This window comes from Argopecten irradians, chromosome 4, assembly GCF_041381155.1.
Source record: "Argopecten irradians isolate NY chromosome 4, Ai_NY, whole genome shotgun sequence".
Lineage (NCBI taxonomy): Eukaryota > Metazoa > Mollusca > Bivalvia > Pectinida > Pectinidae > Argopecten > Argopecten irradians.
In genome coordinates this window covers 37,040,868-37,058,973 of record NC_091137.1, presented here as the reverse complement: position 1 = coordinate 37,058,973, position 18,106 = coordinate 37,040,868, and the positions used below count along the sequence as shown (strand labels likewise).

General features: G+C 37.0%; 1 protein-coding gene across 1 annotated transcript; it reads right to left on the bottom strand.

Annotated features, from left to right (window-relative positions):
* Positions 1-364: 364 nt before the first annotated feature.
* Positions 365-15,571, bottom strand: LOC138321532 (AP-3 complex subunit mu-1-like). Its single transcript, XM_069265280.1, has 13 exons — positions 15,433-15,571; positions 8,320-8,398; positions 6,307-6,412; positions 5,748-5,860; positions 4,912-5,036; positions 4,281-4,440; positions 3,718-3,831; positions 3,379-3,452; positions 3,087-3,192; positions 2,740-2,898; positions 2,512-2,562; positions 2,080-2,148; positions 365-1,344 (listed from the first exon to the last, which is right to left on the bottom strand). The coding sequence occupies exons 1-13, from the start codon at positions 15,465-15,467 to the stop codon at positions 1,279-1,281; spliced, it is 1,257 nt and encodes a 418-aa protein (XP_069121381.1). The 5' UTR covers positions 15,468-15,571; the 3' UTR covers positions 365-1,278.
* Between the last annotated feature and the right edge of the window lie 2,535 nt (positions 15,572-18,106).

Genomic DNA, 18,106 nt, shown 5'->3' with positions numbered 1-18,106 from the left:
CACAAATATGATAGAACAATAAAGATTTTTTTGTTCCAATATTTCAACAAAACATGGTATTAATTCATTCACCCCTGAAGACTGATTTGAGCTCTTCTGATTCAAAGATTGGAGCAGTTCATTATGAATTTTCAGGGGTGAATGAGTTAATAATATATAATAAATATAGTACAACAGAATATATATGTTCAGACAGGAACACAGTTTGTCCAATATCTAATTACTTCTTCATACATATACAATGCATAGCATATGTTATAAAACTAATTAACATAATTTCACAATTAAAACCATCAGTATAGCAGAACAATTAATTGGTATTAAGCACTTATATATTCTTTCATTCATACTTCCAAATTTCTACACATCTGTAACAACATCATACAGAATCGAGCACTTTAGTTCACAAAATACAGCGTAATGTATTGAATGACTAATGTGGAAACGATTAGATAAAACAACGACCTTTTAAACAATATCATGTGAACTATTTTCAAAACAAATTCAGACAAAATTTAAAAGATTGACTCATCTTACATGGTGAAGTTTGAATACATAATCTTTAGTCTCGATACAAGAATATATTCATGATTTTCTTTATTTTATTTTCTCATGAGTATTTGTTTAAATGTTGCTTGATAAATGTATAAATAAACACTTCTGCACCACATTTGTTCCCGATCAACTGATAATTTATTCTGAATTAATTAATACAAAGAAATGACATTTAGTGATACAATATATACCCTGGTTAACACACCTAGGAGCACTTTTTATGGTTTTTAAATATAATGTAAAGTTCATTCTGAATAAATTCTAAAAATCGTTCAATGAAATGGATGTGGAAAAAAGACATAGAACAAACTTGATTTACATCAGTATTCACCATCTGGTAAGCTACTGCCACACCAGGGTGAAATGAAGGGAAGTAACTCTGATAGAACAAAAATTGAGTTCTAGAATCTTGGTATTCATGTTGCCGAGATTGAGAATGATGAATTTTTTTGGGCTTATATGTCTTATTACAGTTGATAACTTCGGGTGATTCAGCTCAAAGTGTGTCCAAATACAGCCTTCTGAGTTTAAGGATGTCCCAGGAATATGATGTTGAAATACTTCTTTTAAGTCAGTGTGAAGAAGCATCAATCACTCGCATCACTTTACCTCATAGAATAATTATCACAGATTCTCTCAACACAAGTAGTCCCACATTTACCTGTAGTTTATTCAGCAGACATGATTTCACACAATACAGCTACACTATATGTCTTTTAATCATTATGTCCGTACCTGGAACTTGCCGGCTTTTGTGATATATTTTACTCCCTTGAATGGCTTGTATTTCTGATGGAAAATATAACACAAAAAAATATTAAACATTATTAAAACGTAAAAATAAACTAATTCACATACCACGGGATACCCGATAACGTTTGTGCGGGACTAGTATCTCCAGTGTTGATAGAATGTAATTCTTTGTAATCTTCCCGCTGAAATGACGTTATCCCGTGATAACGTCATTTGATGTCATTCCATCACCACTGGATATACTAGTCCCGCACAAACATTTTCGGGTATCACGTGGTACATGAATTAGTCCCATTGTGAGACATATTTTGTTCTACTAATATGATGTAGTAGGTGATAGGTGAAAGTAAAATCAAATGTGGACATGGAATGTATACTATTTAACTTGGTTTAGTTTAATTAGTTTAACATCCAATTAACAGCCAGGGTCATTTAAGGATGTGGCCAGGTTTAGATGGTGGAGGAAAGTTAAAGTGCCCTTAGGAAAACCATCGACCAGCAGTCAGTACTTGACAATTGCCCCATATGGGATTCTAGAACTAGAATGAACTAGAATTGTCATCCAGGAGTAGTTGTTCTTTTGATTTCTAACAAAGGGGCATAACCATATAAAAGGTCAATGCATATATCGTGTCCTTGTATAGATTATGTACATCTACACTGCATAAGGATTATATAAACCTTGAAATTCCTCACGCGTCTACAGATGGACAGACCAACAGATAGATGGGTATAAAAGCTACCAGTTATCGAGTACAGCGTCTATCTTACCTCTCCATACATGTCGAGTCGGTTGACTTTGATACCAGACAGGGCCAGCTGACTAATGGTGAAGTACATCTGTAACAGGAAGGTCACAATCAATGGTGGTGTACTATGTAGGTAACAATGTGCTCAGATTATATTTCTTAATCATAGAAGTAAAAATGTTCATAAACAAATTACCTCGTTCTATATATATATAGTACATTATCAGTTCATTATTGTTTTTATCATTATATCAGTGTCCCTAGAATTACACAATGAATTAAAATCTTAAAAGTCTCACAATAGACCCATGGCCAACTAGATCAACCCAATGGAATAACAAACATCGACCTTCAATTTGTCCTACATTAAGTCTAATATATGTGCTTCTTCTAGCTTATTGAAGTTTGTATTTGTATCCCATTTCTTCAGTTACGATGTTTTGTCTATACTTACATTAATGGTTGGATTTGATTCAGGTACTGGGGCACCAGTCTGTAGATTTACCTAGCAAGACAAAAAGTCAAAGACATCTTTTTGTGTGCAAAATACAGATTAATTTTGTTACTGGAAACCAACTTTCTTTTGCAGCTTCTAAATTTCTAGATTTCTGTATCAAAATAAGGTTGCAGAGAGTAACTTTTTATACAAACAGAGGTGGTCTCTAAGGCAATTGTTACTTACTGTTCCTTTAATACTAGGTAGCTTAGTGGTGTCTATACGACCTATATCCCAGGTCATCACCTTGGAGACGGGGTCAAAGGTGTACTTCCCTTGGTTGGGGGTCAAGGTAGCATTTAACACTGTCTTTGGAAAGGGAACTTCCATAACTACATTTTCCACCTAAAAATAGATTTGTGTATACAGTAAAGAAAAAGTAAAAAGAATGCATAATTTTAAAATGCAAACTTTTTCCATCTTATATAACTGAATCAGTGCTATTTCAATTTTTCAGATCCAATTTCAGTTGTGATATTAATTTGTCTTTAAAGGTTCCTGACTGTAGGTATTCAGTATCGTGATCTTATTACCGTTTTTCCCATGGTAGTCTTGGGTCCCACTGTCACCTCAAACCTGCCGGAAGACCCCTCTCGGAACATAATGCTGTGTTTCAGGTAAATCGGTATCGCTACAAGGCTGCAACAGTAAATGATCAATTAAGATTGATAATTAATATTCAAACTAACACATATATTGGTTATTGCATTCTGACTGTCATAAATTTCAAGTTGACATTTATAAAGTAATGATACACATTGTTGTTATAGTGCACAAAAAATTTATGATTTATTATTTTGTAAATGGAAATGTTAATTGACTCACTTATTAGATGTGATGTGGTAGGATATTAGTCTAAAGTTGCCATCGGGTGGTACAAAGGACAGGATTCTCTCACTCTGTTAAATTAAGACAAATCAATACAGAATGAAAGAAACACAAGGACAAAGTATGATTAAACCCATGAAAATGTAGTCAAACCTGCCTATAAAGACCCCCCAAGAGCTACAAAAAAGTTATCTTATAGCCAAGTACGTAAATGTCAGTTATTGATCTTAACTAAGCTTGCTCAAATTTATCTTAAGTAATTTTATTCAACATATAAAAGTTTTCTTTTGAGACACATTTGATGAATTTAGCTACAATCTGTATAATTAGTCTTACCTCCCATCTTTTGAATCGTACACATGGATGGAAACTGACGTCGTCTAGAAGACGCGAGTTGATGAAGGATAAGGTTAGATCAGGCATCCCAGTTAGTTTGATTAGGCAGTCAATCTGTATAATGATAATAAAACCTTGTGTCATCCTCACTTAAGTTAGCATCCACAGAACAATCACATGATTTGTAATGAATGATTTTCTTTTTGTTAGGTTTCATTTTATTTTCAAGGGTACATTTGAATTTATACTATAACAATTTAATATATGAACTCATATACCGAAACTGCTAACGTGGATATTTTCTTAAGCATTTTGACTTCATAATTAATGTAAATTTCCATCATACCACATTTACAGTACTATGCCTTTTGTACTTTTACACTAAAGATTTACGATCAAATAAAATGAACAAAAATCTTTGAACTTCCTGGTCACCATTGTTCAAAGTACATGTTCAATATGTCTACATCATTCCTGTTATAGTTTGTACATTTATATAATCCTGTATCTCTTTCTACACGACTATATACCTGTTATAGTTTGTTTCAGATTTGTACACTTACATAACCCTGTATCTCGCCTGTCACGGTTGTACCAGATTTGTCTATAATCGCATCAATCTCCTCAATAACATCAAAGTAAGCCTCATTGTTGGTATATTTGACTCCTGTCCGTCGCCAGGGAATGTTGGACAACTGACCAGTGGGCAGGATTCCACTGACACTGTAAACAAAATTTTGATATTTTTCTACATTGTTCATGACTCGATGAATGTCAAAACTATATCCAAATATAAATAGCAGGAAATACTACCCAGGAGATTGAGTTTTATCCCGCTGCAGGCAAAAATCTTGTATTCCTATTAGTTTGCCTCGCCCCATACAAGCTTAGACCCTATATTCTTCCATTTAGGCCAATGAAAAATTGTGTAACTAATAATATTAGACTAATCCATACAAGAATGAAAGTAATGTACATGTATACAATATTTTTGAACCCTCGACAAACAGGACAACTTTCATTCCAGCCTAAACTGTCTGCATTAGAAATTTTCCAAACTGCCGAATTTAGTTTCCTTATGAGTCAATATGTAATATTACTGTAATCCGTTCCCTGACATTTCATCTGTACTGCAAATTTTCTGGACCATTGGTGTCCAGATTACCAGGGTGCCAGTGTACTTGTATAACTGACCTGGTGTTTTTGCCTGTGACAGTGTCTGTAATGGTCCTGAGGAAATTTGGAGGTTTGATCAGCTCCTTCAGAATATTTAGCTCCACAGCCAATGGGAAACCATTATCAAGCATCTCATCAAGTAACTGAAATCAGTCAATGTCATTATTACTGTGATACAAATGTCAAAAATATGACATGATATTGTGATAAGAGATGTGATCATTGAAATAAACATTAGGCCATTGATTTAAGTATACAATACTCGGTAAGTCTGTATTTCTTATTCCATTAATAGCTAATATATGATCATTTTAGAAACAGCCAGGATCTGGTGGTAGACAAATATACTGATGTTCTACCAGAAATCCACCAAACTATGACCTGCAACTGCCATATAAAAATTGCGAGAGAGAAGTGGAGAGGTTATGGTAAAATGACTTTGACTTTAGATTCAGCCATGGCATTTTCTACTTTTGAGAATCTTGAGGTCTTTGACTACAGCGGTAATGTGTCTGCATACTTTAAGCAATCGACCACCGCTGCCAATAGGTGAATGGTCAGCAGTATAATCTTTGCACAATACAAATACTCTGCCACCACGGTATGACTATAAAATTCATATTATGATCTTTGGCATCAAAATCTTAAGGTTTCGACATAACGTCAATCTATGTAGAAAGCTAATAAGAATGTATTGCAAGGTCACTAGACAGATTTCAGTTGCCACCTTCATGTTTGTCGCCTATCACAATACAGTGAACATTAAAGGTATATTGCAACCTATGCTACAGGATATGCTACCATGTAAAAGGCATAAAAAATTATGAATAATTAAGCGAATACACAAGACCTACCTCGTAAACAATTACATAATGCTCCTTCAAAACACTCTCTGTGCATTCATTGAAATAATCTTCAAATGTGTCAAAGATCCGATGCAGGAACTCTATCACAAACATTGGAGGCACTGAAACAAAAATATCAAACTATCTACAGAGGAATTAACTCAAACAATGTCATTGTCATAGGCATTGATGGATCATTTAGGATTTAAAGAGGAGCAGAAAAATGCACTGCCAGACTGCTAGGGGCTTGAACCAAGGATCTCTGAATATTAGCCAAATGCTCAACATATTTTGCTACCTGGATGTCATCAACTGACATGCTCCAAAACTATTACCAGATTTTATTCAATATTTACAGAGTTGCAGGTAGGTATGAATTGTCATGACATGTTTTTTATGCTTGTAACATAATATTTTCCAGAATAAACAATATACTGTTTACTAAACAAAGTAATGCTTTTACAAATGATACCTATTTGCAAGGGAATAAATCTGTAATATGCAATGATAGAATAATGTGTATATATATATGTACTGACAAAAACAATCAATCGCTATCTGTACATACCTTCTGTAGTGACCACAGCCACATAATACAGCTGGTTCCTGTAGATATTGATGAGGTAATGATGTGGTGTGGATATCACAGGAGGAACATCATCAGCAGAGGCCGCCTAAACATAAGATATATAAACTTTTTATACTAGACATCATATAAAAAAAAAGGCATCACCAGTATCTGTACGCTCACCTGGTTTGTAATGCCAAGTAATATTCTGAATACAGGTTCATTGTTTCTTTTCTGAAGGAATTTTGATATTTACCTCTAAATCCCCTATTGGGTCCCACCCCTGCTGCCCCCAGGGGGTCAGAGCCAAAATTTATACAAGTTCTGTTCCCCTTCCCCCAAGGATGTTTATGGCCAAATTTGGTCACAATCCAAGCAAAACTCTAGGACAAGTAGCGATTTATAGGATTTACCTCTATTTCCAATATTGGGCCCCACCCGTCCTGCCCCTGGGGGGCCAGAGCAAAAATTTATACAAGTTCTGTTCCCCTTCCAAAAAGAATGTTTGTGATCAAATTTGGTTACATTCCATTCAGAACTCTATGACTAGTAGCGATTTAAAGAATTTACCTCTATTTACTCTATTGGGCCCCACCTCTCCTGCCCCCAGGGGGTCAGAGCCAAAATTTATACAAGTTCTGTTCCCCTTCCCCCAAGGATGTTTGTGGCCAAATTTGGTTACAATTCATGTAGAACTCTATGACTAGTAGCGATTTAAAAGATTTACCTCTATTTCCCCTATTGGGCCCCGCCCCTCCTGCCCCCGGGGGACCAGAGCCAAAATTTATACAAGTTCTGTCCCCCTTCCCCCAAGGATGTTTGTGGCCAAATTTGGTTACAATCCATGCAGAACTCTAGGACAAGTAGTGATTTATAGGATTTACCTCTATTTCCCCTATTGGGCCCCCTCCTGCCCCCGGAGGGTCAGAGCCAAAATTTATACAAGTTCTGTTCACCTACCCCCATGGATGTTTATGGCCAAATTTGGTTACAATCCATGCAGAACTCTAGGACAAGTACCAATTTATAGAATTTACCTATAATTCCCCTATTGGGCCCCGCCCCTCCTGCCCCCCGGGACCAGAGCCAAAATTTATACAAACTCAGTTCTTATTCTCCCAAGGATATTTCTGGCCAAATTTGGTTACATTCCATGCAGAACTGTAGGACAAGTAGCGATTTATAGAATTTACCTCTATTTCCCCTATTGGGCCACATCCCTCTAGCCCCCGGAGGGCCAGAGCCAAAATTTATACAAGTTCTGTTCCCCTTCCCCCAAGGATGTTTGTGGCCAAATTTGGTTACATTCCATTCAGAACTCTATGACTAGTAGCGATTTAAAGGATTTACCTCTATTTCCCCTATTGGGCCCCGCCCCTCCTGCCCCCGGGGGGTCAGAGCCAAAATTTATACAAGTTCTGTTCCCCTTCCCCCAAGGATGTTTGTGGCCACATTTGGTTACAATCCATGCAGAACTCTATGACTAGTAGCGATTTAAAGGATTTACCTCTATTTCCCCTATTGGGCCCCGCCCCTCCTGCCCCTGGGGGGTCAGAGCCAAAATTTATACAAGTTCTGTTCCCCCTCCCCCAAGGATGTTTGTGGCCAAATTTGGTTACAATCCATGCAGAACTCTATGACTAGTAGCGATTTAAAGGAAATGTTGACGGACGGACGGACGGACGACGGACGCCGCGCCATGACTAGACATCATATAAAAAAAAAGGCATCACCAGTATCTTACTATTTCCGATCGTTTTCATCATTTCTATATTTTTATGTATTACTTGAAACTAAAAGAAAATATTTTATTATCATTTCAATAGCAGCTACATAACAAAGCACATTTTTTGGAGGAAGAGAAGGGTTCAAATAAAGAAAATTATACTAATCCTATACTACTTTACAGGTGAAATTTATTACCTGTTGTTTTCTGTGATTTTACCACTATAATAATAGTATGAATAATAACATGGGCAATGGGGGGACATTAAGAACTAATTTAATACCAACCTTTCCTTGAACTTCGAAGAAATAGTCACATATTGATTTATGAATAACACTTTTCCAGTGTTTTTCCATAAACACATCTCTGCAAAAAACATTATAAAAAATAGTTATAAAAACATTTTCTTAAAAATAAGCAGTACACTATGAAAATACATTTAAAAAGTCCAAATTTTATCTAATTTTTTATCACATATATTTCATTCCTATAAGGTTTATAGACTGGAATAAAGTTTGGCACTATTTGTTATTCCTGGCAAAAACGAAAAACTTCTGAATTAACACAAAAAGTGACCTGTACTGTAGACAAAAAAAATGAGACATTTATGCCTTTATACTTAAATAAATTACTAAGAGATTCAAAGGTGATGATGACCTGTTCAATCAATAACATATAATCTAAAAGCTATCACAGACTTGCACAAACCTTTAAAGATTTACAGAGAGCGATGCTCAGCTTCCAAATCAGACAATGTATTGTTATTTCTCTTTGATGTACATCAAAGGACAAAAACTACTAATTAAACCATTGTCGCACAAAGAGCCTTCAGTTTTGCAATGCCATATTCCAGGGGTAGACATCACGGCAGTGATAGTAACCCCTGGAGTATAGAGGATGATGGAATGTATGTTCCGTGGTTATTAATTTGTCAATTAAAATATGCATCATCTTTATGATTGCAAACTAATTTAGTTTATTTCGAATAATTTCATTCAAGAAAAGTGAGATTGAATTTCTCAGATGCACACAACATCAACAAACCATTGTACTGATTTTTAAGTAAATCATCAATAAGTTATCTGATTATACAAACACAGATAGGTGTAAACTCGACGTTGGGATATATTTGAGCATTGTTTATGATGTATATGATGGCGATCATACACCAGCTTTCTTAACAATATACAACGATAAATATGGCTATAGCACAGTGTTGATACCATCATTTTACAGTCACGAGTTTGGCGGATGGTTAGAAATTTCCTCTGAAGATCGGCTGATCTAAATCGATCATCATCACACTTTATTTTACATTTTTCAGTGACATATTTTGGTAAAAATGTAGAACTGGTTATATTCTACCATATTTTTCGACTTTAGGCTGATTATAGAGACATATTTTTGCACTAGAATAGGATGATGTTGCATTTTACTGTCAAGTGATTTTCAAAAATCAAAATGGCTACCACCTGATCCAAATTGATCTTAATTACCTTTTCTTTACATTTTTCATTGTCATATCTTGATATAAATGTAGTACTCATCATATTATCGACCATATGCTGATATATGGACGCATTTTTTCCATATAGATTAGGATAATGTTACTTGCTACTGACATGTGTTTTTCAAAACTCAAAATGGCTAACTCTTGAGGACGAGTCGAGGCGACCTTCTGTGAGTAGACAACTTTTCTGTTCATTATTTAAAAATAACATTATATCATGTAATAAGAATGATACACCCCTAAATTTCACATTTTTTGCCCAATACTTTATAATTATCCCCATGAGTGTATCGAAACTCCAAAAATTTCTAGACAGAAACCCGCCCCAGCTAGATGTTCGTAGTGATCGTACAATCATTTTCGTCTCTGATAGTAAGGGCCTAAAACTAAGAGATGTAGCTGAGACGCCTATTGAAAAAAGTATTGTGTGGTACTGTCGCCCTGGCCAGAACACCCGAGTTTCGATTAACTATATAGTTGAGAACTTGGAGCCCTTCATTAGGCGTTACACTAAGGTGTCAATATTTCTCTGGACGGGCACGTGTGATCTTACCAAGAAGACTGGTCGATTCATCAGCCTACATGAGGCCCCTATCGACAATGTAATAGAGCAGTACAGCAGACTCGTCTCCCTCAGTAACAAATATGGAGACTCTGTAAAGTTCACTATTCTAGAGTGCCCTTACTACAGTATCCGGATATGGAATGCGAATAAAGGCTATGAAAATCCTGAAACACTCGCCGACTCAGACTCTATCTTAAGAGCAAAAATAGATGAGCTGAACAAAGGTATCCACGTCCTAAACCGCGAATTAGGAACAGCCTCTCCCAAACTAACCCTTGACATGTTGAAGTCGAGAGAGAGCAACAAAGCCTACACAACCGAAAAAATATCATACTCGCTTCTATCTGACGGGGTCCATTCCACCAAAGTTCTAAACAAATACTGGCTGAGAAGGATCATAGAGTACTTTGTTGCTGAACACTAACATTTATGTATACTAACTAGTTTCTGCTCAGTTGTTTGGGGATTGCTCCGCCACTGAGCTAGTAAACTACATATTTGTACAACATACAAGAACTGTCTTTAAATACCACATAGTATAGTTCATTTCTGTCTACCTAGTGTATTCACCATGGACAAAGACCAGCGCAATAAGAGGTCCAAACCAGAAGACTCACTACATCTGTGTGGCCAATGTGAAACAGAACTCAACACACACACGAATCATATTCAGTGTGATATTTGTGGGTTAAACTACTGCCAAAGATGTTCGAGGATTTCGGATATGGCCTATCAGTGTCTTATCAATAGTGACATAGATAACATGACCTGGTCATGCAGAGTGTGTAAAAGAACAAAACCAACTCTGGACCATATTAATAACTCCCTCAAAATGTTGTGTGAGAAAAACGAGGTCAGACTCGACAGCATAGAGAGCAGGCTAAACCAACTAGAAACCACCTCCAAAGAAACCAAGACGGAACTTCACAAAGCATCTACAATGATGGATAACCTCAGAGAAAATGTCTTCGATCTAGTTGACGAGAGAACGAAAGAACTTCAAGAACGACGTTCCAAGGAAGAAAATGTGATATTGTTTAATATGCCTGAATGTGAAAACCAAACACCAGATGAAATAAAAACCCATGACACCCAGGTCTTTAACCAGTTATGTACAGCCCTCACTGGATCCATACCGGAAACACTCTCCATGTATAGACTCGGCAAGCATAACAAAGACAAATCCAGGCCACTAGTAGCTGTAATGAAGGCAAAACAGGAGCGTAAACAACTCCTGGAGAAGGGAAGAAATATCAAAGACAGAGCACCTCCATCTCTAAAGAATGCCATATTGACAAGAGATCTTACCAAACTACAACGTGAGGAAAGAAAGGCAAAATTCAAAGCAAGAAAGACTGTGGAAAACTTAAAGGAGTCCTCCTCAAGCTCAAGCTCCTCTGCAACCAAGATAAACAAAAAATCTAAGGAGAAAGACCTGCTGTCTGGGGATAGCCCCGCCACAGGTCCTATCCGAAACCCTAGTCATCAAAACCCTTCAACCATCCAGAAATCAACAACCGTGGATGACGTTAGGTCACTACAATCAGTAGACTTTATAAGTCCTATAAGGCCCAGCCAAAGGTCAGCCAAGTTGAGAATGGTTACAGCTAGTGTATATAATGATACAACTCTCAACTCTTCCCAAATATCCATCATGGACGACCAAGAGGAAACACTAGCATATGCAATTGATTCGGACGATGACCCGGTCAACGATACCATTACCGAATCAGGTTCCCAAAAGACCATATTATAGGATACCTGTTTTACCAGTTTTACCCAAGATGATGTTCATAATGAAGTATGTGGGAAACTAACTACTATGTACTCGAACTGTGATACACTAACACAAACCAAAAAAGCTGAATTAGAAGACATTATACGGATTAGTCACCCTGACATAATATGTTTAACCGAGATTCTTCAAAAAACACCATCATATACTTATGACGATCGCCACTACAAGATAGAAAACTACCACCACTATGTAGCTAGCAACATGAAGAGAGGAGTAGTGATCTACATTAAGAGTAACATCAACTCGGAATACGTTGAGCTAGACCCTCTAGAAGATCAAGTATCCTGCACCATTAATCTACGAAATAGAGACCAACTCCTTATTTGGAATATCTATAGGAGCCCAAATAACACAGAAGAGAACAACAATAAAATACTAGAAATCTTTGACAGGCTGTATACTATGAACTTTACACATATATTAATAGTAGGAGATTTGAACTTCAAACAGATCAACTGGGAGACTATGTCAACAACGGTCGGAAACAACCACCCTGCTAACAAATTTTTGTCTACTATCGAGGACTGCTACATGTTTCAACACGTAAAGGATCCGACTAGATATAGAGAAGGCCAAGTAAGTAATATCCTGGACCTGATCATCACAAATGAGGAAGGAATGGTGGAAAATCTTGAGTATAATCCAAGTCTAGGTTCCAGTGACCACCTAGTACTAGCATTTGACCTAATCGTGTATGTTGATAGCAACCCTAAAGACAACACTAAAATAAGATACAACTTTCATAAAGGAGACTATGAAACTATCAGGCAAAATCTTACAAACATCCAACTACAAGACATTGAGAACTGTTCTAATGTATCGGAAGCCTGGGAAGTCTTCAGTCAACAACTCGATAGGGAAATTAGGGAGAACATTCCACTACATCAAACTAACAGCCAAAGAAATTCAAAACCATACATATCCAAAACAGCAAAGGATGCAGTTAGACGAAAACGGAAATGCTGGACCAAATACCTACATTGTAAATCTGCTCACAATTTTGCTGAATATAAAATGGCTAGGAACCGAGCTACACAAACTCTGAGGCATTCCAAATACTACTACGAAAAAGACCTGGCTGACAAAATAAAAAAAATCCGAAGCTTTTCTGGAAATATGTTCGAACTAAAACTAACACAGCTACAACGATTGGAAATGTTACAATGCCATCAGGAGAGCTAACATCGACCTCCGAAGAAATAGCCAACACTATGAATAAATACTTCGCCAGTGTGTTTACTGCAGAGGAAAGAATCAGAGAAAGACCACACCTTTCAACCAGAAATTATGCTGAACCCCTTGAGACGATTACTGTGACTGTCACACAAGTTGAAAAAGCCATCAATAAAATCAACCCTAACAAATCACCAGGTCCAGATAATATCCATCCAATGCTGCTGGCAAAAACAGTTAATGAAATAAAAAGTGTACTAACTATTATATTCAACAAATCAATCCAAGAAGGGACACTCCCAGACCCATGGAAAAAAGCCAACGTCTGCCCAATATTCAAAAAAGGTTCAAGGAAAGACCCAAGTAACTACAGACCAATCAGCCTGACCTCAGTACCTAGCAAGATTTTACAAAGAATAGTGAGAGACGAAATTGTCAAACATATGGATACCAACAACCTATTCACAAAAGAGCAACACGGTTTCAGACAGGGACGTTCATGCACCACTCAATTACTGGAATGCCTGGAAGACTGGACAATATCAATGGATGAAGGGCACAATACCGATGTGATATACCTGGACTTCAGCAAGGCGTTTGACAAGGTATGTCACAGCTTACTGCTACACAAACTGGAACAATATGGTATTAAAGGGAGAGTACTCCAATGGATCAGAAATTTTCTCACGGACATGGAACAACGAGTAATTGTTAACGGAACACGTTCCCATAGTCTACCTGTAACAAGTGGAGTTCCCCAAGGAAGTGTTCTGGGACCTGTACTGTTTCTGATCTATGTAAATGATATTCCAGAAGTTGTGCCATGCCTCGTTAAAATGTTTGCTGACGACACCAAACTTTACAAACAAATATCTACTCCGGGTAGCAGACAAGAACTACAAAATAGCATAGATAAAATGGTAAAGTGGGCAGAGAACTGGCTGATGACTCTCAATCTTACCAAATGTAAACATATGGAGATTGGTAACAACGAGAAAACATCCCAATACAACATCCGGAACGAATCCTCAAACATAACTATCCAGAAAGTCTCAACAGAAAAGGATCTAGGTGTGATCATAGATGAGAAGCTGAACTTCTCGGAACAAGCTAACATAGCAGCACAAAAAGGAAATCGTATCATGGGAGTAATTTTTAAGTCATTTACATACATGGACCAACATATATTCAGAACTCTTTACAAATCCCTGGTACGACCGCACTTAGAATATGCCACTACCATCTGGTCACCATTCCTACAAAAAGATATCATCAAAATCGAAAATGTCCAACGGAGAGCTACAAAGAGGATTAAAAATATCAAAGACTTGTCCTACGAAGACAGACTTAGAACATTGGGTCTCCCTACACTGGAGTATAGACGAAAACGTTGTGATTTGATTCAACTATACAAGATTATTAATAAGCATGATAAAATAGTCTCAGACACAATGTTTAGTAGTCGACCATACCAGTCAACCCGAGGAAATACCCACAAACTGTTCAAGAGACAGGTCAGGCTGAATACAACAAAAAATGCCTTCTCCAATAGAGTCGTCAACCACTGGAATGCATTACCAAACGAGGTAGTCAACGCCAAGTCAATCAACAGCTTTAAGACTCAGCTAAACAAATATTGGAAGACCAACAACAAGTTTGTCCTAAGCGAACATCCTTAGTGAGGCCGGTAGTGTAACTTTAAAATAGATTTGGTCTAAGGAAACTGCAAAAGAGACTCTATTAAACACATATGCAGCCTATAGACCAATTCTAATCGCCAGTCTACTCAGGTTTATATACTCATTTACCATTAAGTAGTACAAGTTGTTTGGGGATTGCCCCGCCACTTGTATCAGTGTTCCCCATTATATATCATTGTATCAATCTACCCTATAGATAGATCATAATTTTATGAAACTAAATCTATTAACTAGTACATATACACATAGGGTACCCTCAATTCATTTGACACCAATATTTTAAAATGATACATATTTTCAGTCCCTATGACTGGAATTTATAGATATTTTATTTTTTTGTTAATAGTGATACTTTTAAATTTTTGTAAATAACTCTATAATATCTGTGCGTGCGTATCCGGAACTCAAAAGTCGGTGTAGGAGGGGGAAAAACCCCTATCTCCACCAAGATCTATAATACCATCAATGCCTCTCTACAAGTGTGTACACTTTCAACGAGGCCGCCATCAGCGAAGTATCAGCGAAGTACTCATTTTACAGTCACGAGTTTGCTATCATTTTAGAAATAGGTTGCCATCGACAGCCAAATGTAGTTGGATGCTGTAACATTACGAAGAAGACTCATTCTTCGTTTGACGTCATCAAACAACTTACCCGCTATTGTTAATGATGAAAAGGCTGTGTATCATGGTGAAAATAAGAGAAATATGAATATTTTATCGAGAAATGTCATAAAACTACCGGGGAGGCAGGGCCACGACGAACCGGAAGTTTGTATTCTTCTGTGTCGTTCAGACGCTTGAAGTTTGCGTCAATTCTAATCAGCGCATCTAGTAATACTAGAATCCGGAATGTCAAAAATCTTTTGCAACGGTCGTGATAGAATTATGAATTCCAGCTGCACATAATGATTAACGATAGTCTCGTTTTTCACAAGGTTTTTTTCAAATGAACTGAATATTTGCATTTACAAAATATTTGGTTCTTTATGAGTTATAGCAGACAAAGTACCAGGGAAAAAGGCAATGGCACAGCACCGCACCTTGACATACCGCCAACAGAGCACATTTCTTAATTCCATATAGGGAATTAGTGCCATGGATTTATTTTTTCGGGACGCAATCAATTATTTTTAACAATTTTAAGAAGCTCAAACTTTTCAATGATAGAAATGGTGTAAAGCAAGCATTAAACTTTCGTAAATGAAGAAAAATACCGATTCGTTTGTTCCTGACTAATGATAGCGAAAAAAGACAACACAAAAATCTTCATTTATCGTTGTCAATTTTGACGATAACTCAATAATTCTGTATGTGTGCATAGGCGAGAGGGATTGATTTGTGTGGATTTTTATTTCAGCTTTAGAATAAAAGATAAAAACATGTGCAGTGGCTAGTGCAAATGAGGGCTTCAAGGGCTACGTAAAGGGAATAGTGAAGTCTTCGATTGTGGTGCATTGTACTGCTGATTAAAGAAAGAGATTCGAGTAGATACGGTAATATTTTGATGTTTCATAAGTGGATATTTACCCCTGGAAACATACATGTAGGTCAGTATTATGGATAATTCAACAACCATTTGATTGATTGCGGCATCTGTTGAGATGGAAATTTTGAGCAGAAGCAGGGCCGTTTTCGTTTATTTGGAACAACCGGTTGAACTGCTAGTTAAAAAAACTATTTCAAGTAAAAATTCCCGACGGACCTGATGTTTTTATACAGGCAGGCCTGAGAGGGCTTTGTCAAGGCTTGTCTGAAACCGATATAAACCACCAGCTCATAAACGAAAAACTGGGTCCAACAGGCCAAACCGTAAAATCGAAAACGACCCTAATCTTAACTAAAATAGTGGAGATTTGCTTAAGGATCTGCTCTGGTGAAAATTCAAAATTTTCTGATGACCAATTTTCTTTTACTAATATAGATTTTTGGAAATAGGAATTCATACCAAAGTTGAAAATGTAATAAAAATAATATGGTGGTGTGCTTGATTTCGAGCTATTATGAATCGAAGATAACTATTTGACGTAAATTATGATTTTACCGGAATTTCATTGTTTTAAGCATACACATACAAACTGAAGCAATATTTTGCAAATTGGTTGTTTGATAAATATGCATACACTGTTTTCTGTAAGAGAAATATAACAGTGTCAACTCATTATTTTTGCTTCACAGAAAAAGTTCTGATGACTGACTTTTTTTTTTGCAGTTTAAAAGAAAATAAGTTGCTGTTTCTAAAACCATCATCAAAATATGGGGCCAGTGTGCTTGTTTTTTTGTCCCGATACAAAATCGCTTATTTTTCAGCATTTCTTAATAAAAAATTGAATCACTTTATCTTCACTAAAATGTAAAAACTAAAAACCAATAGGTTAGGATTCCGACCTTAAATGATTATCATTTTCATCTCAGTGGACCCAAAAAAAGATTTACAACAAAAATTAACTTGATATAGCTAAATATGTTGTCACACGGTCGAGTAAAGTAAAAATATTGAGAAAAAAAAAGCGAAATTTTACCTCTTCACAAAGTGTAAGAAATGCACATTTTCTTAATGGCCGCAAAATTGGGAGAGGCTTCATCAAATTCGCACTGAGAGGTGTTGGACACAAGCAGCGAAGAACGCGTTCTGTTAGTTAAGGTTGAAGAGAAACGAGGTCAGAACATTGAGGACAGGAGACCGATAACCTCTTGTTGACCCACCATCTCGTGGATGTTCTGAGTTGGTTTGTTTGTTTGTTTGTTTGATTAATTAACGTCCTATTAACAGCTATGGTCATGTAAGGACGGCCTCCCATGTATGCGGTGTGTTGCGTGTATGTTGTGCGAGGTGCGTGTTTTGGGAGACTGCGGTATATTCATGTTGTGTCTTCTTGTATAGTGGAACTGTTGCCCTTTTTATAGTGCTATATCACTGAAGCATGCCGCCGAAGACACCAAGCAACACACCCCACCCGGTCACATTATACTGACAACGGGCGAACCAGTCGTCCCACTCCATGTATGCTGAACGCTAAGCAGGAGCAGAAACTACCACTTTTATAGACTTTGGTGTGTCTCGGCCAGGGGACAGAACCCAGAGCCTTCCTCACAGGGGCGAACGCTCAACTCAAGGCCAAAAGTGAGGCGGTGCCAAGGGAGGCATTAGGAAAGATAAAGTCAGTTAGGAAGAAGAGAAAAGATAAGATCCTAAATTTAGTCGCCTTTTACGATCATGCAATAGGGGCAGCAGGTACAATTCTAACGCCCTACCTGTTTAGTTGGTGGTTGAAACGTCAAGTGAGGATTGACTCAAATGGTGACACTCAACGGTCCCGCTGCATAGT

Excerpts from the sequence above, each read along its gene's own strand:
- LOC138321532 (XM_069265280.1), bottom strand. The coding sequence starts at position 15,467 with ATGATACACAGCCTTTTCATCATTAACAATAGCGG. Across the intron at positions 8,399-15,432 it reads TTCATCATTAACAATAGCGG|AGATGTGTTTATGGAAAAAC; the intron begins GTAAGTTGTTTG and ends TGTTTTTTGCAG. Across the intron at positions 3,193-3,378 it reads TACCACATCACATCTAATAA|CCTTGTAGCGATACCGATTT; the intron begins GTGAGTCAATTA and ends TTACTGTTGCAG.